Below are 22,671 nucleotides of genomic sequence, written 5' to 3'. Positions count from 1 at the left end.
CTAAGGTATACTTTTTCCCCATTCCTTGAGTGCTTGCAGCAGTCTTATTGACGTTAATCAAATTGACATTATTCATTGTTGCAAGGCAAAATACAAAACAATTTTGTTGTACATGAAAATAATTAAGAAACTAGATTCATTAACTGATTTGTTTACAAACCCTACGATTTTTTCTTTTGAAAAACGTCCCCAGCTATAAGCAGGATTTCTATACCATTAAAGAAAGTTCATGCTTTGTTATAAAAAAAAAAAAAACCGGCAATTTTTCCTAACATTTCTATCATCAGTATTTTCCTTAACGTTCTGGAACACACGACATCTTATGCAAACTTTTCTTCAGTGTTAATTTTCTCATATAGAGCCCAGTTATAGAAATGGAGATAAATCATCGAAATATTTCGCAACAAGTGGTACCTAAATCTGGGCAAAAACTTCTGCACTTTTTGGCCGCTACGCCACCAAGCATAGACGACTAAGAGGTATTCATTTTCTTATTTCCTTCATTCAAGAAAATTAAAACAACTCGTTGAAACCATTAAGCACTGAGCTATTCCCTCCAAAAGATAATAAGTTGATCCTGAGTCATCGACAGTGCGTGAAACACATATTACCTTTTCCTAGATCCGGTTCCTTGAGACTGATGAAATACAAAACTCTGAGAGTTGTGGTCAAATGTCACCCTTCATTAATTCAAAATCTCCACAACACTTTCTCTCAATCTCCTTGCCTGACAAATAGAACTCTTGATTGTCTGAGAGTCAGCGAATTACTGCACAATGTAAATCTATTTCTCCTAAAGCTGGTATTATAAGGGTTTTAAAACATTGTAAATTTCTTAAACTGTGTAGATAACCTTGGGCCTTTATCTTCACAATAATTTTTCATTTTATTGTTTTGTCATTCTTTTGCAGCAGAGACAAGACATAGCTTTTCATGGAAACCTTAAAATATTAATATATATATATATATATATATATATATATATATATATATATATATATATATATATATATATATATATATATATATATGTATATATATATATACGTATATGTATGTATATATAGGCCTGTACTATATAAGGGTGTGTGGTTTTTTACTGAGTTTTCCTTGTTTTCTGCCTCTGAATACAAAAAGTTCAAGTTTTTCCTATAGACCTGTTTCATAAACACGAACACCGAAAAATCAGATGGCATAATGGAAACGGCAATTAAAAGACACCATTTTACTGTGTAAAATTTAAAAGCTCAAAAAGATTAGTGAAAATAACCTCATTTTGAAGGAGCGCTGAGAATGATTTTCGTAGAAAAATATAAAAGGTTTAGAATTCAGGGGAAAATGTCAGTGAAAAACTTAAAGTCTGGTAAGCAAACTCACTCAGATGTATTTATTAGTTTTATTAATATCATATGTCGTTCTACAAAGTTCATGCAATATACTCATTGAAATGTTGATGTTATTATTCTCTTCAGATGGGCCGTTTCGTTTACACCTAACAATTGGGTAGAATTCTCAAATCAAAGGATAATATATGATTTCGTAAAATTCAATGAATATAGCAACTACTTTCATATACTTACTTTTTATAAAAAGCTTGTCTGTAGACGCTAGTTGTTATTTTAACATACCATAGTTTTCTACCACAAATATTAAGCTGGCCAAAAAGTAACTTCTAGAATAGAAATCTTTTATGATTTAAATCTTGTAACAACATAACTTAGAAAATCATAACAGGTTCGATAAAATCAGTGGTATACAGGTATATATGAATACAATTTATCTACTAATGTTGACAGTCAAACCTTTGTCTGAAGTTTTAGGTTCCTTTGTCCCAGAGGACATTACCAAGGGCTTAACAGTGCCAACATATTGGCTGATAATGTGGCCTCCACATAACATCAACTATGTTACTCATTGGAGGATCGGGGTAATACACAGACTCCTGCCACTTCTTTAAGTAGTCTCGCAAAAATTTTACGATTTTCTTGTACCTGGGAATGAAAAGAGGGTTTTAACAGACGCGAAATTCCATTGTTACTGGCAAAATTTTCAGATAGCAACCTGTACAAAACTGAAATGTCCTATTTAATCAAGAGGTCTTTGTGACAGATTCATAACTCCTTTGTATCGTCACTAGAACTTGGTAGTACTCATCTGTTCTTTGCAAGACGGTCTTTCATCATCATTACTGGAAACTGAATTATGCATAATTTGTTATTTAACCAGTAATTCAAATACTCACTCATCTGTATCTGGTTCGATAGGATTATCTTCGTAGGGGTCAACTGCGAGGTCATACAGTTCTGGAGCATGCGATATATCCAGATGGAATTTATCACCATAACAAAAACATCCAGTGGTGTGACCCCAGCCGCACTGCGTACTTCCCTCGAACCATTTCACTTTACCCACATACATTTTGTATATGTGATCACCTGTAACAGACAGAGGGATAGATAAAACTTTAAACAATTCGTCATGCTTCCTTCTAACTGGTAAGGAACAAGAACAGATCTATCAAAAACCCACAAAATCTAGTATTCCTAAGCTTCGTTTTGGCCTTTACTTCTCGTCCAGACCGCTTCTTCCAAATGAGGCTTCGGAGCCGTTTTCAGTGATTTTTTTATAAAGAACTTAATATAAAATTTATTCTAGCAAAAATAAAGTCATTTATGGTTATTCTGATTACTGCAAGAGTGATGGGCCCTAGTCAGGCTAGGTCGCTGTTTTTCTGCCTACTTTTGATGCCCACATTATGACCTCCATTTTTTTTTTACATGACTTCAGCCATGACTATTTCCCTTATTGTGATACATTGCTAATTCTAATTAGAGGTTTACCATGATTTAAAAAGTAGTTGTGATTTGTCTGTGCTTTGGTTCGTTGCTTTCATGTGAATCATACAGAGAGAGAGAGAGAGAGAGAGAGAGAGAGAGAGAGAGAGAGAGAGAGAGAGAGAGAGAGAAGAGGCTGAGTATCAAAAGACTTAAAACTAGGAAGATTAAGTTGTTTTTAATTTGCGTATGATTTTTAATTTGTTGATGTTTCTTTTTCTTTTACATAAGGACTGAAGAATACTTGGTTCACGACAGAAACGCAATGAACACAAGGTGTCTAATATTTGAAAAATTTCCTGGATATAATTCAAATGGATGCAAAAATTGTGACGCCATTGCTGATGACCGGGATAGAGTTATCACTGCCAACTGTAAGAGGACATAAAGAAGAGATGAACCAGTACTGAAGAAGAAAGATTATCTTCAGAGACTGAGTAGTATCCACGGAGAAATTATGCGCTACTATACAGATGGATCACTAATGAATGATGGAAGAGCACGTGCATGTAAATTTTAACACTCAGGAGGTGTTTATTTATAGCAGCATTACGATAACCTTGGGTGTTTTTCCGGGGTCAGCCAGACTTTTGTTCAAAGTTAGCAGTAGTTTTATATCAGTATGGAGAGGGTGCTCCATACTACAGGCAGTAATTGTTAGGTATCTTGCCAGCACTAAATAGGATCAAGAGAAATAATGGCGACGCCACCACAACAACCAAAAGCATGAATTGTTTGCAGTCACTGACATCAGCAAAGGTTGAATTTAATGTAACAATTAAGAGAACTCTTGCTTTTGTTATCACAGGTCAGAAAAATAGGTAAAAAGCGGACAAAATGCTAACATTTATGTCAGCACAGTCTCATGCTGAAATAATAGGCAAATTTCATATCAAAATTATGCTTAGTAATTATTCACACTCATCCAGTTTTATGTAACATGATATAGTTTTACTATTTAATAGTATTTTTCAATGCTATGTAAATCACGCTAACTTTTGTAACACTCCCTTAGCACGATTTCAGTCCTGATGACGAAAATACCCTGTAATCAGTTAGGTGGAAAAGTGTTATAACGGTAAGTCATACACGAGTTGCCCCGAGTACACTGGTTTCTTGTTGATTTGATCAATTTTTGATACAGTGAGTCGAATGAAAAGTGGTGTCTCAGACCACGCGGTTTGATGTTAGTAGTATGTGGTCAAGATGGTGCTCCATGACTGTCTGCCAATCTTGCCAGTTAAACCAAGGTGTGACAATGGAGTGCAGTGTGCAAAGGGCTCCTCCCCCAAAAATAGACAAAGAAAATGGAATTCATGTAAGGGATAACACATGCTATTCCACACAGGTGGTTTCAGAGTTATCTGCAATGATTTTTGAAATTTATTTTTGAATTAAATCTTGATTGTTTTTTTAACGGTGGTTTTATATGCATTAGGAAACCAATAATAAAATAAATGACTGCTTAACACCTTAGATGGACATCATTCAGGGAGCTGATGTGGTAATGAGTCACAGAAATATGAGTGACTGAAAAAAGGAAAATTATAATCATTTTGCCAGTGTACAACCATTAAGCACCATTGCTATGTGTCATCAGTGCTGATGTAGTATAAGGTCATCAGAGATGTGTCAAACATGGCTTGTGTGGTTGTCTGTGTAGGGCATTTGTCTGTTCATCATCAGTATTGTGGTGATCCTTGATTTCACAAATGGCACATGGGTGTGTTGTGAGGGTTTGCCTGCCTTTTTTAGTAGGTTTGCCATGGGCGTATCTTCAGCACTAAGCAGGGCAGCACATATTATGGTGGAGAGATGGAGCATGCAAATCTCCCTGACATGGTTGACCTTCTGCATCTTGCCATCTGCATTGAGTTCTGGCTGTATGAGGAGGGACGCCAGCTCATCTCAGGATGCCCTTGCTGCTGTGACGCCATTGGCATGTTTAGGGGGTCAGGGTTGTTTTGGTGTAGGGTTGGGCACTGGCAAGAACTCTATGATTGGGAACTGGAGGAGCTTTTTGAGTTAGTCCTCTCCGGCTGCGCAGCCAGCCAGCATGCAGTGCCAGAGAAGAGAGTATCTGGTATTGCCTCCTGGATATATTCCACCTGTTTTTTCTAAGCTCAAGATAATTTAGGGGTGGACTGTATCTTTGCTCTGTGGAGCAGAATGTTCAGTCATTGAGAAGTGGGTTAAAAGGAAATTTGCGAGCATTTAAGTTTAGGCTTACGTCTGATGACATCTTGCATAAACTTTATGGGATTATTTCTAAGTAGTCTAAGTAGTAGATTTTGCCATATTTAATCTTTTAGTCACCAGAGTTTGGTGTGAGAACTGATTTTTATACTTACAGCACTGTAAAAACAAATTTTTTAATGCTCTCAAGAGAGCTAGCAGAACTTGCACATCATACCTAGTCCATTCTTGGCTTTGTTTTGGTAGGCATGGCCATAGTAATCCCATTAGTCACCAGGGGTGTAATGTGAGTACTATGCTTTTGTCTATCAGGTGAAGGAAAACTGAGAGCTTTTGAACTAAAGCGAGACAGAGTTAATCCCCGAAATTAGTCCGTTAGCGGTAGTTGTTGCTAGGTATGGAATAGCTAATAACCATATTGCCTATTAAGTCACTTCAAGGGGTCAACTGTGTAAGGTAGCACATATACAGGCTACCAAGAGTACACTGATTTATTGTTGAGATTTGATCTAAGTTTGATACAGCATGTGGACAAAAAAAATGGTGTCCCAGACCACGTGGTTCAGGTGATACCAGTGACACAAAAGTCGATGGTCAAATGATTGCCTGGAGACCTTGCCAGCTAAACCAAAGTGTGACAGGTGAGTAAAGGCCATACAGCATGACCAATGTTGTAGTGTATGCCATAAAACATAAAGGTTTTTTTCTTTAATGCATAGATAATTGGGCAATGCCAGGGGCAAAGTTCCTGGCTGCTTTGCTGAATTGGTGATAATAGATACACAGTATGTGTGGTTGGGGGCATGCAGGTAACAGAGGCCACTGTTTCTGTCACAGCTTGTGTAGCCTGCTGCGTACTGCATTTGCCTATTTGTCATCATCATCGTGATAGTCCTTGGTCTCATAAATGGCATGTTCTTGCCTTTGTCTGAATACATCTAGTGAATGCTTAATGGAATTGTTTCTAAGTGGAAGATATTGCCATATTTAGTCTGTTAGTCACCAGGTTTGGTGCAAGAACCGAGTTTTCTGTTTACCATGTTGAGAAACCAATCTTTTTAATGCTCTCAAGAGGGTTAGCCAAAGCTTAAACATCATATCTAGTCCATTAGTGACTTTGTTTTAGCAGGCATGGCCATGTTTAGTCTGTTAGTCGCCAGCAGTTTAATGTGAGCATCATGGTGTTGTCTTCTGAATGGGGGACAACTGAGAGCTTTCAGGGAATATGAGTCAGAGTTAAGCACCATAATATGTTAATGATTAGTTGTTGTTAGGTAGGGCATAGCTGGGAACCATGTTGCCTACCAGGCCATTCCAAGGGGTTGCCAATGTGGAGGTAATTCATACATGAGGTGCTCAGTGTACACTGACTTACTGTTGAGATTTGATCCCCATTTGATACAGTTTGCAGATGGGAAAGTGGTATCGCAGAACACATGGTTCAGGTGATTACAGTGATGGACAAGCATGTGTTTGAGAGGTTAGCCTGTGATTGTCTGGAGATCTTGTTGGCTAAATCATATACAGTTTGACTATTTGTTGTGATGTGCTTTGTGGGTCTGTTGAATGATGATCTCTTTCTTCACATATTGGATTCTTTATTAAATTACATATTTTGATAAAAATATTTCTTTTCTGTTCTAAGCAAAGACCGATGGAATAGGTAAAGTGTTACCCTAATAGCAATAGAGCTGCCTCTGATAAGAGGGAAGATTATATTATACACATCATATCAAATTAGATTATTAGAAATTATACGTATATGTACACACACACATACACACACGCACACACATGCACACACACACAGCGTTGTCAAGACTAATGAAGATGATAATGCCAAACTCTATTTTGATACTGAGACATTCTTTAATTCAAATTTGAAATTTGCTTTCGAAGTTTTTTCATAGGACTTTCTTTTTACTTTGTTAAATAATTGGAATGACTGCTGAACAAAATGCAGAAGTCTGTAATGCCTTTGTCTATCCTTCGAATTTTGACTCCAAAGAGCTTAAGTTTTCCAGCATGGCTTAAACCAGTAAAGTTATGAATTAGTTTCTATTAGGTTTTAACATATGATGTTTATGATTTATAAAACAGAAGTAAGTATAAAGCTTTATGATGCAATGTAATGCATTTTCACTTTATATATATATATATATATATATATATATATATATATATATATATATATATATATATATATATATATATATATATATATATATATATATATATATATTGTCAAGAGGTAAACCCTGCACACTCCACCTCATCCTCAAAGAGCGAATGTAACGTAACTTGTAAATGAGAATAATTTACTTTTCTTGAAATCAGACTCATTCGTTGCTTTTATCTTAAAATTAGCTGTGGATGTAAATTTGCCCCTAATTTATCTCCTCACCACAACCCCCTGTGAGAAGTCCTTTTAATTTTTCCTTGTTAGTGAACTGCCAACAGTCCTTGATTTCAGGTGCTGAGTCATCCAGACAATGATAATCCCACCTGAGGCAGGCAAAGCCGGCAGAGGAAGAAGGCCAAAGAGGAAGCTGTGCCGCGCCTAGCGACGGACCATGTGCTTGGTGCCATACTGAACACGTGGCGATGCCCCGCACGCCCCCGCATGTGGACAATATGGAAAATGGGACTCCAAGCGAACGACAGCAGCGACACTTGGAATGAACACCGGCGTAATCCTTACGAGGGCATAAAAGAAGGAATGCCGGTGTGCTCGCTCCTAGAATTGTCTGGGACTCAGAAGATGTTGGAACTATCCCAGGACACTTCGTCCTCTGCTCTGCTCCTTAAGCTGCCCCTTGCAATCCCTAGTGGCGCTCCTTGAGCTTACAGTGTCCTTTTGTAGTGAAGCCCTTTAACGCTACCCTCCACCATCAGCCCCCAAAGACGAGAAAGCCATCTGCTAACGAAGGTAATGTACCAAGATCAAGGTTCTTAAGTCAGCCATGCATCTATCAACCTCTTATTATATTTTTCTGTTTCCTTTCTAAGGTGACACACCCACAGTGAGACCTGAAATACTTTAACATTGTGTTAACGTAACAATAATCTACAGTGAAGTGAATTAATTGTTTATTGCTTGGAATGAGAGTCACCATAATCGAGGCCCCTTATGGTACCTTCCGTGCACGCCCTCGATTCCTTGATCATGCTCCCAATACACCTACATAACCACATGTATTCCAGTTACAGATAAGAGTTGCCCATTGTGGATCTGAGCATCATCCTGTGTGAGCAGTGGTATAACCCTTGCTTTCTCCCCCCTCTGCGATGCCCCTTTGAAGTGGACCTTTGAGTTACATCAGGGAAAATACCCCTGTCGTTTTTTACTCCTCTGGAATGGCAGGAATCTGTTTATCTGTCCAATTTATGCTCCCTTTTCTTCTGATGTGTAATTAATGTAAATATGCTCATGTAAGTGAAAACCTAAATGTTTACCAGAAACTTCCACCCTCTGAAGCAGAAATTCAGCCTGCACCTTTACATATGTTTACTGGACTCGGCCTAAGAGTGAGATATAATCAATTTTCAAGGTAAGTTCCCGTTGCACTAAACTATAAACATATCAATATATATATATATATATATATATATATATATATATATATATATATATATATATATATATATATATATATATATATATATATAATGTGTATGTGTTTGTACGCTTGTGTGTGTGTGTTTGTGTATGTGTTATATGAATGTACATTCATACAACCTTGTTTTCAACTTACCTGGCAAAAATCGCGCAGGTTGGTAGCTGACAGAAGTAAACCGTTTCTTTCTCTCTCTCTCTTGCATTCTCCCTCTCCCTCTTAAGCTCTAATACAATCCTACATCTAAACGAGTATGTTTAAATCAAGCCTGGGATACAAAAATAGACTTTATTTTGTAAACCCAATATGAGATTCATTAAATAAAAAAATGAGCTAATAGCATGTTATTAAACTCCCAACTACATCGTCACTAAAACATAAGTGATAAGAAAAGAGAAACCAAAATCCTTTCCCCACATTGATATTAAGTGTCCCATACTAACACCAAAGTCCATTAATCAGATACAGTAAGGACAGATGTCTAAAACAGTCACCCCCGACCATTGTCCATGCTGTGTAAGCCCTTCGTTGGCTGAGTCGGTTGAGCTTCAGACTGTCACTCGATGGGCCGGAGTTCAATTCCCCCAGCCGGCTGATGAAGAGTTAGAGGAATTTATTTCTGGTGATAGAAATTCATTTCTCGCTATAATGTGGTTCGGATTCCACAATAAGCTGTAGGTCCCGTTGCTAAGTAACCAATTGGTTCTTAGCAACGTAAAATAAGTCTAATCCTTCGGGCCAGCCCTAGGAGGGCTGTTAATCAGCTCAGTGGTCTGGTAAAACTAAGCTATACTTAACTTTTGCACACCTGTGGGTGTGCGTGGTTTATCCACCTGTGCGTGGTTTATGCCAGTAACATCTTTTCAACAGGTAAAAGGGAGCTTATCTTTCCACCGTCTATGGTAACTGGCTCCAACAACAATAATGCCCCATATTTCACAAAAGATCTCGCACCCGCCTTATTGGCCACTCCCATTCAAACAAATGAACTTACATCACCGCAGTGACACTCCCTATAGATCCGGATTTGTAACGGATAAGGCTTTCTGGAAGTTTCCATTCTGACTTTACTTCCGTTCACATGTGTTGTAACTTGTAACCAAGGGCCTTTGAGAAGATTGACAATGCTGAATTTGAGCCGGAAGTACCCAGTCGTGTTTAGACCATGCTGAATCCGAAAAACACCCAAGCATCCGCTTCTCGCCCTGTTTGACCTCTGACCACAGTGGCGTACCAACGTCTAATAAAAACATATGTATATGATCAGATCCTCATTTGATTATAAAAAGAACGGGGGAAAGGAAATGAATATCTGTCAATTAAAAGTGTATCACAAGAAAAGATTAAATATTTCTTCAAGACTTTCACACGTGATTAAGTCAGTTTGGCAATCTTATACTCCGAATAGAAAAGTCTATTTGGTTCACTTTTTTCAGTTCATCTTCTGTGGCTTGTCTGTAATGGGGAAAACAATGGAGCAGAGTGTGATGAGTGCTTTGGTTAAGTTAACAGAATAAAGGAACTAGATATGTGAGGACTACAGAACATTAATTGATAAGAATATTGGGTTATCTAAAAAGCTATATCATCTCGAAGGAAACACTTGATTTGGGGAGAAATATCAAAAGTTACTCTTTCGTTTAATTTAAGTCTGTTTCTAGTGATCTTTATTTGTATAGAAATCAAGAATGGAATGGGATATGAGGTTTTTAATATTCGTCAGCTATATACAGTAAGTAAAAAATCAGACAACTTTTTTCCCTTTCAGCTTAATTTTTTAACACTCCTTCGAGGCATGCTGTATCAAAATAGCGTGTAAGCATACGAACTTCATTGAGCGTTAGCACATAAAATAAAACCAAAAATAACTGAAGATTCTTTATTCGTTCATGATTCAGTCAGTCTTTCTAATGAGCGAAATTATAAAGTTGGCGATCTCGATTTACTGTGCCTCAGATTTTTTAATCAGGGATTCAGCAGGACCAGCAGAGGGGCTGGTAATGAAGTCTCCACATGACGTCCGGGATATTACTCATGGGAGGATCAGGGTAATAGACAGTGGACTTCCACTTCTTCAGGTAATCTTGGAGGAACTCACGATTTCCTTGTACCTGTGAAATGGCAAGTTATTTTGAGGGATGCTCATTCCGGTTCACTCTGTGTGACTATAACTCATCGCCATTCAGTTTGCACATGCGCTACTCTGTGTTGGTATATCTCTGTATTCATTCAAAATGTTAACCTGCGGGAATGCTCCTAGTTTTTCATGAACAGGCTTTAATGACTGGATTCTTTGTACTCATTTCTTGGAATTAGTTCAGACAGACTTCAAAATGCTAGAAACAAGAACGTCCGAACAAAGAAAAATATTGTTATGTAAATGTTTCATATTATGGTTTTATAATTACTCAAAATCTGGTTCAAGTGGATATTAAAAGTTCCATATGGTTTAAAAAAATAGTTGTTTCTGATTCTGAATCAAAGGTGATCTGTGGTACATAAAGATGAGTCTAATCTTCTCTCAAAGTGCCTAATCTGTATAACGAAAGACCCAGTACTCGAATACTCACTCAGTTGTTTCAGGGTTAATGGGCTTGTCTTCGTAAGGGTCAAATGAAAGGTCGTACAACTCGGGCGCATGGGAAATATCTTGATGGAATTCCTCCCCATAGCAACCACATCCTGTGCTCGGTCCCCATCCGCACTGTGTACTCCCCTCAAACCATTTCACTTTACCCAAGTACATTTTGTATATGTGGTCACCTTCAAAAGGAAAAAAAACTGAACTAAACCTTCATAAGCTTTCCGTACGACTTCCGACTCACAAGGTGGACAGAACCCTCCGATAGATTCATTCTTATAGGTTTCTCTTACATAAAAATTCTTGACAAGGGAAATTTCGTTGTCACTGATTGATCTACATATAAGCAGTAAAGTAGTAAACAAGTAGTTTGTCCATACATTTGTAAATATAGTGGCAATTTCCAAATGCTGTACCTGGTTCATTTGTCTCCCCACAACTTCTGTTTATTCAACGATCAAGTTTGATAATTTTGATAATAAAACTAAACAACGACTTTGGGCCGGGTTTCGACAACGGATTCAACCCAAGAGCAATAGTAAGCGTATCCAGTGAATGTTTTGTTTGTTTGTCTGCTGCTTTGTTTTGATAACGTAAGAGATCACCAGCTTGGGTTGGCTGTTAGTGATCTCATAAAGAGAATGAAAGATCACAGGCTACGAAGAGCACGCATTTACAGCAGACTACTGTTATGGCCAGTCTTTGTTACAGAGCATTCACTTCGATACAATAATAGAATGACTGATTTGACTGATTTATGAAAATTAGGCTATAAAGCTAAGCTCTGGGCACTTTCAGACATCCAGTGCCCAAGAAAATAAAAAGTGGGTACAGCTAGCGCCCGAAGAAACGCTGCAAACAACCTTTAGTAATTCTGACATTGCATCACAGGGGACAATCGAGAGGAGACTCTTCTTCATGCTTGATAGTTCCAGGAATGCATTGCGAGCCATTGCATTATGAACACACTGACAATATCAAGATCTTTTAGATTACGGTGAAGATTAATTTCTCCTGACCAACGTATCTTTTCCCCTTCAATAGCGATTTTGCAGGCGAGAAGCTTCTGGTTACTTGGATGCTATAAGACGAATGAAGCTCTAAGCTTTACAGTACCTTTTCTTTGCCTTATGGGAGACTCTGCCCTGCGAATCTTCCTTGCAAGGACCTCCAGCCTATTTACTCTCTCTCTCTCTCTCTCTCTCTCTCTCTCTCTCTCTCTCTCTCTCTATATATATATATATATATATATATATATATATATATATATATATATATATATATATACAGTATATATATATACAGTATATAAATATACTATATATATACAGTATATTTATATACAGTATATAAATATACTGTATACATATATGCATACTGGTCACTATTTTGCCAGACGCGTATGAAATTGTAATAACACAATACCCTTTTAACCTCGCGATTTCTTCACTTTTTGGATAAGCTCAGCAATCCCAACCAATGAAATCTTTTGTTTTGCAAGCTCAGATTTCATTACCTTTGTTATATTTCCTATGGCTAATTTGTACAACACAGACGTAACAAAAGAAAAGTAAGTTTACCTTAGTTTGTCCTTGAACGATTGAGTTCTATAAATACCATCTTAGAATCAAGTCATTCCTAGGGAGCCCTGTGCCTCAGAGTTTAGGTAGCCTCATGCATGCAAACGCTTGCTAATATATGAATTTGGATGCGGCGTAGTCTATATTTTACAGGGCACGGAAAGAGTGTGGAGTGCTTTTAATGTCTTTTGCTGATGTTGTGCCAATTGAACGAGGACTATCAGTAACTTCTGTTTTCAGCATATTTAGAGACCTAATTAAACACTTTCCTGATAAAACTCTAAAAAGTGTACATGCATAATGTGAACAGGACGTGGGCACTACTATATGAGGCCGAAACAGCATCCGTTTGTACCTCAACTGCGACCTTTTTAGTGTTTACACCTCCTGCCCAGTCAGTTTTCATATATTTGGCTGTTCTCACATTCCCTTTCATCATCTGAAGCGTCTCTCCTCTCTGAGAGTCAAGGATTTTCATCATCTGGAGTTTTCGAATTTAAAACTTTTTTTCCATAATATTTTGTTGGCTTTCTCGACGTTTTCACGTGCGAATTTGATCTTAAAGTTAGAGGTCTGGTACCATTACTAAGATTTGTGTCCCAAGAAGTAGCAAAAACGTAGTGGCAGTGATTCAAGGTCAAATCTAAAGGCAGTTTTAAGAACTGGGTGAGTGGTCTGTTAATGGTACAAAAGAGTTATCGACAGCAAAATGTCAGAATTAGCCTGTGATATCAGCATGTGAGTACGGGTTTTAAATGACTCTTGGTACTATGAGTTATATGCATTTGTCTTGGCAAATAAACCTCTCTAACTACAAGGTCTGTGTTAGTGCCAAACTCGCATGGTATACATTTGGGGATATAATGGAAGTTAAAATCTCCGAGTGGAATAGCTGGTCCCTTTTCAGCTTTGATATTTACCCAAATAAAGACTCATTTAGCAGTAAATGAAGCTGAACAGCTTCTTGGACAGTCCCTCAGCAATAAAGTACTACACTACTAGATAAGCTGTAGATCCCGTTGCTAGGTAACCAACTGCTTCTTAGCCACGTAAAATAAGTCTAATCCTTCAGGCCAGCCCTAGGAGAGCTGTTAATCAGCTCAGTGGTCTGATTAAACTAAGGTATACTTAACCATGTTTGTAGCCCTTTCATTGTGACCTGATCCAAAATAACCAACGTCCACAACCATTTTAGCACCCATTGAATTGATAAAAAACCACATAATAAACCAGACCAGAATAGCCAAACTGTACATTACAACACGGTTTCATATTGACTGGGATCAGATCAGCAGAAATTTCAACATAGCTTGGATTTACCTAAAATTAGAATTGCTCAAAGTTGTCTTAAATTTATGAACAGCTTTTTCTGCAGCTTGAATTATGCAGTACTAGATCTGATCTGCAGCCAATTTGATATAGCTATTATTGATGCAAAACCACAGCCATAACATTTTCGGCATAACTTCAGCTTATTGAAGACCTCATCTGCAACCACTTTAGTATAGCCTGGATTTACATAAAATTATTTATGACTGATAAATCTGACCACTAACCTCTGACTAGTCGAAGAGCCCGTATTGCCTGTCGACAATGGTGAATCATGATCCGTTCCTGTGGTGGTGATTTGTCGCCATGTATCAATAGATCAGCTATGCTCAGGCCATCGAGATCCTGTCGACAAATTGTAAAATGGACTCCAGGTTCTTATATATAACACACACACACACACACACACACACACACACACACACATATATATATATATATATATATATATATATATATATATATATATATATATATCCCATAGCGGGTCGGTGCCGTTGTCTGCTTGCAACTATGAAGGCTCAGGTTTAAATCCTACTTAGGGCCTGTCATATAATTGTCCAGGATAATTATCATATGTAAAGTGTGCTAAACCATCAGGGATGGAAACTAACTAAGTGTTCTGAATGTTTTGAACGGATTTGAAAAAGTTTTTCAAAAACTATATAAGTTTATTAACTGGCTTTAAAATAATGATGGTTATTGAAGTGTAGCTTATAGATCATCCTCTTGATATATATATATATATATATATATATATATATATATATATATATATATATATTCATGATGTTGCCTTGTTATATGTATATCATCCTATAGTTTTGATATATTTACTCTTCTATTTAAAATGTGTTATGTGTAATAATAATAATTGTCGAAATATCCTACATAGTGTAATGTCAGATCTCAAAAGAGTTAGTGATTTAGATAACTTAACAACGTAATTTAAAATTGATAATACATTTTAATAGTAACGTAGTATGTGACAGCGCATTTTGTACCCTAGCAACAAGTGTTCTATACCAGTGATTTCATGTCATGTTTTGATTCGGTTGTGGTCACAAGGATAACGAGTTAACTAGTGCGGGAATGGCAATCGAGTCTGTAAAAGTTTTGTCCCATACGAGAAAAGAAGAATGATTTCACAATGTTTCATGTACTGTTCTGAAAGCCAACTTTGGTTCTTCATCTTTGTTTTGAAAGTATGCCTATTGTGGCTGGCCAATTGTCCGTCTGTTTTGATCGTGTTGAGGTTTCGTTAAGAGCTTCATCCCATACTATTTTCTGCTCGAATCGTATATGCCTTTTTGAGAGTAAATGCACACATCTCGATCGATTACATCATGTTTTGTAGGACTGCATTGCTCTGATTATGTATCGTTCTGACTGACGTCGTCTGGTTGTTTCATTTCTGATTTCTGAGACTGTTAGAGTTTGGTTCCCTCTCTCTCTCTCTCTCTCTCCTTCTTCAAGAGGGAGAAGTTAACGTAAAATATTTGTGTGGTCATTATTAATATTAAACTTAGCTTTTGAGATCTGAATTTAGGAAAACTGTAATGGCGCCTGACAAAAAAGTGTTTTGTGGATTTTGTAAAAGTTTTCACAAGCTTGTGTAAGGTAAAGTGAATTTTACTTATTATTACCATGGTATAATAAGGTGTATTAGGGAAATTTTGCCTTGGTGAAGTTATTATTGGTAAATCTTTTGTGTATTTTTGTGTGTTACTGTGTTAGCAATTTCTTGATTTTTCACATTTTATGTATTGGTGATTTAACAAAAATATTGCTGATTTAACATATATTTTCTCAGTATTTTAAATGTTTCTTGATAATTTAACATTGCATACTTGATTTAATTTTTTTTACTAAGATTTTCTTTTCAAATCTTGAGTAAGTCTTGATAGTTTAAATTTCGCTTAACTTAATTTCTTGATAAATTAAAGTTTTTGTGATTTAGTTTTGTTAAATAATTTAACTCAAGAATTAATTAAATTTTGTGTTGTTTTCAAGTAATAGCAGATTTTTCAGATTGTGAATTCTAATTATAAATTTTGAATTCAAAAATAAATGTTTGTATTTAGTGTTTTTAAAAACCAGTGTTTCATTTGGATTAGTTGTATGCATAAGGTAAAGTGATAAACATGTTTTGTTCCTTTAGTTTTGCTGAAGTGAATTAAAACCAGGAAACTGTTAAAGTTGTTTGATGGAGTGATGCCCTTTTACTCTAGTATGTTTCTTGGTTAATTGTTGATGCCTCACACTTGTTTCGATAAACTTAGTTTGATTTTTCATAGGGTTAATGAGCATTTTAAAGGCTCACTGTTACTTTTAGAGTACTCAGTCATAAATTATATATATAATTATATATATGTATATATATGTATGTATATATGTGTGTATGTATGTTCCACATACACTCTGAAATGCACTGAGCAATTTCAACCAAACTTGGTATATATACGACTTACCATCTGGGAAAGAACACTGTGGGGGTAAGACATTGCTGGCACCAAAGGCTGGGAAGGGGTGACATGTAAAAATAACCAAAACGACAGATATGAGTGTGTCTTATCCATAGTTTTGGGGTCCCTGAGAAGAATAGTGACCATTCCTGATGCCGTTTAATTCAAGTTCAGCCCAGATAGAAAGGGGAGGTGAGAAGGGGTGGGAAGGCAGTGACATGTAAAAATAACCAAAATGACAAATATTAGTGTCTAATCCATAGTTTTCAAGGTCCCTGAATAGAATAGTAACACTCCCAGTGCCCTCTAAGTCCAAGTTCAGCCCCAATAGGGAGGGGGGTGAGAAAGAGGGGAAGGGGGTGGCTTGTAAAAATAATTGAAAACGACAGGCATTATGTCTAATCCATAGTTTTCGAGGTTGCTGAGATGAATAATGACACTCCCAATGCTCTTCAAGTCCAAGTTCAGCCCCGATAGGGAGAGGGTTGGGAAGGTGGTGACATGCAAAAATAACTGAAATGACAGATATTAGTGTCTTATCCATAGTTTTTGAGTCCCTGAGAAGAACAGTGACACTCTTGTCGTCTTTTAGATCCAAGTTCAGTCCCAATATGAAGCGGGTGGGAAGGGTGGGAAGATGGTGACATGTAAAAATAACAGAAAACTACAGATATTAGCGTCTAATCCATAGTTTTTGAGGTTGCTGAGATGAATAGTGAAGTTCCCAATGCCCTTTAAGTCCAAGTTCAGCCCTGATGGAAAGGGGGTGAGAAGTGGTAAAATATAAAATGTCAAAAATGACAGAGGTTAGAGTCAAATCCATAGTTTTTGAGATTGCTGGGATGAATAGAGACACTCCCGATGCCCTTTAAGTCCAAGTTCAGCCCCGATAGGAATAGGGGTTGAGAAGTGGTGAAATATAAAATGTCAAAAATGTTGAGCAATGTAACTGAAGCAACTATCTTAACAGGGATGAGAGAGAGAGAGAGAGAGAGAGAGAGAGAGAGAGAGAGAGAGAGAGAGAGAGAGAGAGAGTTTATTGGTTGTCATTTAGAGATTTCTCGGCAGTGCCGGGTTGGTCAGTTAGTGTATCTATATGCATATAATGTGTGTGTGTTTGTGTGTAGAAATATATATATATATATATATATATATATATATATATATATATATATATACATATATATATATATATATATATATATATATATATATATATATATATATATATATATATATATATACATATACATACACACTAGCTGACCAACCCGGCACTGCAAATAGCAAAATAAAACTGAATAGCAAAACACGAAAAAAAACATTCCATCGTTTCGCTCAGGGCTTTTGTTGAATAATTCACAAAGATGAAAAATGCCAGAAAAAGAATTTCATGTGCGTTAATTGTACTCAAAACTAATCTCAAGACTTCCTTCTAGTTATTAAGTTTTGAAGGTGTTTTTGGCATTTGCAGATCTGAATACTTTAGGTGAAAGTTTACAAGAGATTTTTAATCAAATTTACGAATACCTCTTGAACAAGTCTCACTTCATTTTAATAACTTGACTTTAATTAACCATAGTCACAGAAGAGATATTACCTTATTTGCTGCACTGGGTACAAGTTCTTCCAGTGGTGGCAGGCCTGCCAAGTCCAAGAAAGTGGGCATGAGATCCATGAGAGACGTTGGGGTGTCAACAACTGCGCCACTGGGAAGGTGTCCAGGCCACCGGTAGATTCCTGCTACTCTAATTCCTCCCTCAGGTCCTCCCTGAGCTTTGCCTCCTGCAGGAATAAGTTTATGAAGAGCCAAAGATATTTTCCGCAGAGGATCAGACAGAAATATGAAGATAATATTTAAAAGAAGATTGCTTAATCATTATGACTCATGCCATCCAGAGTAGTGTGGGTAGGTGATCTTAATTGGTAATTTGTTTATATGACCCCATATTTCATGGCTAATGTGGTTCGGATTCCACAATAAGCTGTAGGTCCCGTTGCTGAGTAACCAATTGGTTCCTAGCCACGATAAATAAGTCTAATCCTTTGGGCCAGCCCTAGGAGAGCTGTTAATCAGTTCAGTGGTCTGGTAAAACTAAGGTATACTTAACTTTATCGATCCGTCTAATAGGAACTGCGATACGATAGACCTCTCGTGGACATAGCTAAGTTGGTTACGTGGAGGATCATTCATTTTATCTATTACTTGGCAGTAAAAAAGTCACTGTGCCGTTAAGTTACGTTAGGTCTGTTAATGTACTGTAGAGGGTTTGCAAAGTAATAATGTTTCCGGATCTATTATTCGAGAAACCAGATGAAATTTCTTAAACATTTTCCGTTTCTTTACCATTTTTTTTATTTGGAAGTTGCATTCCATTTTCTCATTTTAAGGATCTTAATTTAGATATTTCTTTGTTTCTTTACATACAAAATTCTAGTAATTAATCAAGTACTTGTTATTCTATTGCAGAGCTAAAATCCTTCTCGGATGCATAGGGCGATGCGATTTTTATGAGTACTTTGTTCTATTACATATTTTCATTCCATTCTCTTCCATTTTACTGTGATGGCATTTTGAATAAAAGGACTGGGCACAATTCTTTCATGTGTAGTTTCTTTTATCAAACTAAATTTCCACTAAATATTTGTGTACACAAATATTCAAAGCTCTAGCAAAATATCCAAGGTTACTACTTGTTCCTAAATTTATGAATGTGATAACGAGGAAACATAATTATGTCTTAACCATTATTATCAACCTAAGGTTTCGGTGATTTATACTGAAGAAATACTGGCTTTAGCTTACAGTGCATATTAAAAACAATTAAGAAAGAAACTGTATGTAAAAGGACCTATGTCCTTTTACATACAGGACATGGGTCTCAACAATCAGATGTTTCACCATTGTGACAAAATAATCTAGTGAGGTTTTTTTATGATGCTGATCCTTATTTTCAGAAAGGTTATGCGACCACTCTCTGGCCTTGTGGAAAGCCTACCTTTGAATAGACCATTGTGTCCCCCGATGCGCTGTCCCTCGTCGTCGGTGGCTTCGAGATGGCCCCCTTGATCTGAGGTGAAATACACAAGAGTGTTGGTCTCGAGGCCAAATTCCTTCAGAGAATCCAGCACAGTGCCGATGCTTTCGTCCATCTCTTCGACGTTGTCTCCGTACCTAAAGGAAAATACGGAGGTCAGCAGAAGAGGTAAGTCCTTTGAGCACAGTTTACTAGTACAGGAACCCGTTAAAGACGCGAATGGGGTAATATAAAACTTTCATTTGCAAATGCGTACGGTATTGATGCAATGGGAGTGTATGAGGGTGCAGAAAAATAGGTTAAGGTTTATGGGAATTCCAGGCAGTTTAGACTCATCTGTTCAAATATAATAAGTTAATATTATGATAAGATGTTTTACCATGAACATAAGAGGAAAAATAACTTGGTATAATCCACTTCAGGTATATGAAATGAAATTCAGCAAGAGTTGGAGAAATATTCGTTCTAAACGAATAAGATTTTCTGTAGCCAGATTTGATATAGACAAGAAATAAACCAGAGTTCCTACCCAGGTCTAAAGCTGATAGAATAAGATTTTAAAGGATTATGAATAATCTAAAGTTAGGTAACGTGAGAAGAATTTTGGTTTATGAACCATGGTTAGGAATTACACAGAAGAATTTGAGTTAGGAACCATAGATAGGATTTTCTTGGTAATGAGTAGTTGGGAAAAATTTAATTTTGGTAACAATAGGATGAGATTTTGGATTTAGGAAAAACAGGAGAGACTTATGTTAAGGAATTAAGGGAAGAATTCATACTAGGAACCACAGAGAAGATCTCAGTCAGGGTTGGAAACGAAAGAGATTGACCAAAAATCTTAGGTCACTTGAAAGGCCTTTGTGATAGGAGTAACAATGAGGAAATTAGACTTGAAAGCCACGAAGGAGAATTTATGATTAGGAACCATGCGGAAGAATTTAGGGTTAGGAACCACACAGATGAATACTGAATAAGGAGCAGAGAGGAGGAATTTAGGGTTAGAAATCTCAAAGGAAAACTGAGGCGTAGGAACCGTGAAGGAATATATAGGGTTAAGAGTTATATGGTGTTACAGACTAATACACACATAAACAAAGCCACTCAAACATCTAAAAACATAACAGACACCTCACACGTCTGGAACTGTCGACCTAACCGCTCAGTTCTCCTCGCTGCTGGGAGAAAGGGAGCTGGGGATTTGGTACGATACATGTACATATTCGCTACCGGGGTCTAAGCGATGTCAGGCAGGGCAGCCGATCGAGGCTACGGCCTACCCCAACGCCAAATCAAAGTCCTTCAAAAGAAGGCACCGTGCTTACCCCATATAAAAATGGGAAAAAGCACGTTAAAACGAAGAAAAAGAAGAGTTATAGGGCAAAATCTATAGCAGTTAGCAAGATACACTTCTCTGGTAATTATCGAAGTAGGCCAATGAATAAAGCATTCTAGAAATTTACTGTTAAAATTGACAATGAAATGTATGGTTACCTTAGAGTAATAATGCTAGTGACTTTATTGAAATCTCGTACTGTAAGGTACGAAAGATGATCGAAGCTTTTACTACAAGGAGTAAATAGAAAAAATAAAAGTGTCTTAGCGTAATCTGTGATCGGAATGCTCAATGATTTATAAAACTTGAAGGGCAGTAATGTAAGAATAAGACATTTAAAAGACTCGATCAGTGCTCGCAATGAACTTTCTTAGCTAAGTCATGTTTTGAGTTGGTTCTACTGTTCATTTATTAACTGCATGAAAAAAAGTTAGGTATACCTTAGTTTAACCAGACCACTGAGCTGATTAACAGCTCTCTTAGAGAAGGCTGGCCCGAAGGATTAGATTTATTTTACGTGGCTAAGAACCAATTGGTTACCTAGCAACGGGACCTACAGCTTATTGTGGAATCCGAGCCACGTTATAACGAGAAATGAATTTCTATCACCAGAAATAAATTTCTCTAATTCTTCATTGGCCGGTCGAAGAATCGAACGCGGGCCCAGCAGAGTGCTAGCCAAGAACGATGCAAACCGGTCCCATGAGGAACTTTTGTATGAGAAACAATAAATTTGTTAATTGTATGAACTCGTAAGTTGAATAGTACTGAGTACTTCACTGGAGGCTAATGGTCACAGTTGTTTACAGTTCAAACAATCGTAAGGATAATTTTGATCGATCAGGACTCACGTCCAGAACAGAATAATTTTCTGAAATTAGTTCTATCTCATTTAAAGCTGCATGTAACATATGGCCCGTCATTCATGCCTTTACCTTCCGTGTTTGCTGGCTCTTTCCCTATTAGGTGCGTTGAACATAGGCGTGTGTGCGTGGGCAAGGGAATAGAACAGGAAGAAGGGTTTGTCGTCCTTGGCATGGTCAGCCAAGAACTTGCGAGATTCTGCCGCAAGACGCTGCGAAAGTCCGTCCAGTTCAATGGGGCTTTCGACCACTTTGTCTTGGCGGAAGAGCTTGGAATTTGCTGCCCTATGTAACCAGTCCGACACCTGAAAAAAATAACCTTGTCATTATTTTTAATAAAGTATTCTGGCTTGGGTCTCAGAAGTTAAGTATACCTTAGTTTAACCAGACCACTGAGCTGATTTACAGCTCTCCTAGGGCTGGCCCGAAGGATTAGACTTATTTTACGTGTTTAAGTTAAGTATATCTTAGTTTAACCAGACCACTGAGCTGATTTACAGCTCTCCTAGGGCTGGCCCGAAGGATCAGACTTATTTTACGTGTTTAAGTTAAGTATATCTTAGTTTAACCAAACCACTGAGCTGATTAATAGCTCTCCTAGGGCTGGCCCGAAGGATTAGATTTTATTTTACGTGGCTAAGAACCAATTGGTTACCTAGCAACAGGACCTACAGCTTTTTGTGGAATCCGAACCACATTATAGCGAGAAATGAATTTCTATCACCAGAAATAAATTCCTCTAATTCTTCATTAGCCAGCCGGAGATTCGAACTCGGGCCCAGCAGAGCGCTAGCCGAGAACAGTACCGACCAGTTCAACGAGGAACTTTGAG

The 22,671-nt window shown here is 37.3% G+C and overlaps 1 protein-coding gene across 2 annotated transcripts in view; it reads right to left on the bottom strand.

Annotated features, from left to right (window-relative positions):
- Positions 1 to 1,382: 1,382 nt before the first annotated feature.
- The window catches only part of LOC136830864 (arylsulfatase F-like), a 51,721-nt gene continuing 30,432 nt past the window's right edge, over positions 1,383 to 22,671 (bottom strand). The window contains exons 7-12 of one of the 2 annotated variants that reach the window (XM_067090839.1): positions 21,912 to 22,144; positions 19,602 to 19,777; positions 18,203 to 18,387; positions 14,365 to 14,482; positions 2,243 to 2,435; positions 1,383 to 1,991 (exon numbers count right to left, since the gene is read on the bottom strand). In XM_067090839.1, the coding sequence (XP_066946940.1) occupies positions 1,853 to 1,991; positions 2,243 to 2,435; positions 14,365 to 14,482; positions 18,203 to 18,387; positions 19,602 to 19,777; positions 21,912 to 22,144 (1,044 nt within the window). In that variant the 3' untranslated portion in view covers positions 1,383 to 1,852. Of the gene's footprint in view, positions 1,992 to 2,242; positions 2,436 to 10,512; positions 10,759 to 11,217; positions 11,411 to 14,364; positions 14,483 to 18,202; positions 18,388 to 19,601; positions 19,778 to 21,911; positions 22,145 to 22,671 lie in introns of those variants that run through there. The other variant, XM_067090845.1, reaches the window with a different exon arrangement.

Source organism: Macrobrachium rosenbergii, chromosome 4 (assembly GCF_040412425.1).
Source record: "Macrobrachium rosenbergii isolate ZJJX-2024 chromosome 4, ASM4041242v1, whole genome shotgun sequence".
In the NCBI taxonomy this organism is placed as follows: domain Eukaryota; kingdom Metazoa; phylum Arthropoda; class Malacostraca; order Decapoda; family Palaemonidae; genus Macrobrachium; species Macrobrachium rosenbergii.
Note: the sequence above shows the minus strand (reverse complement) of the source record. Positions and strands in the feature narration are given on the sequence as shown.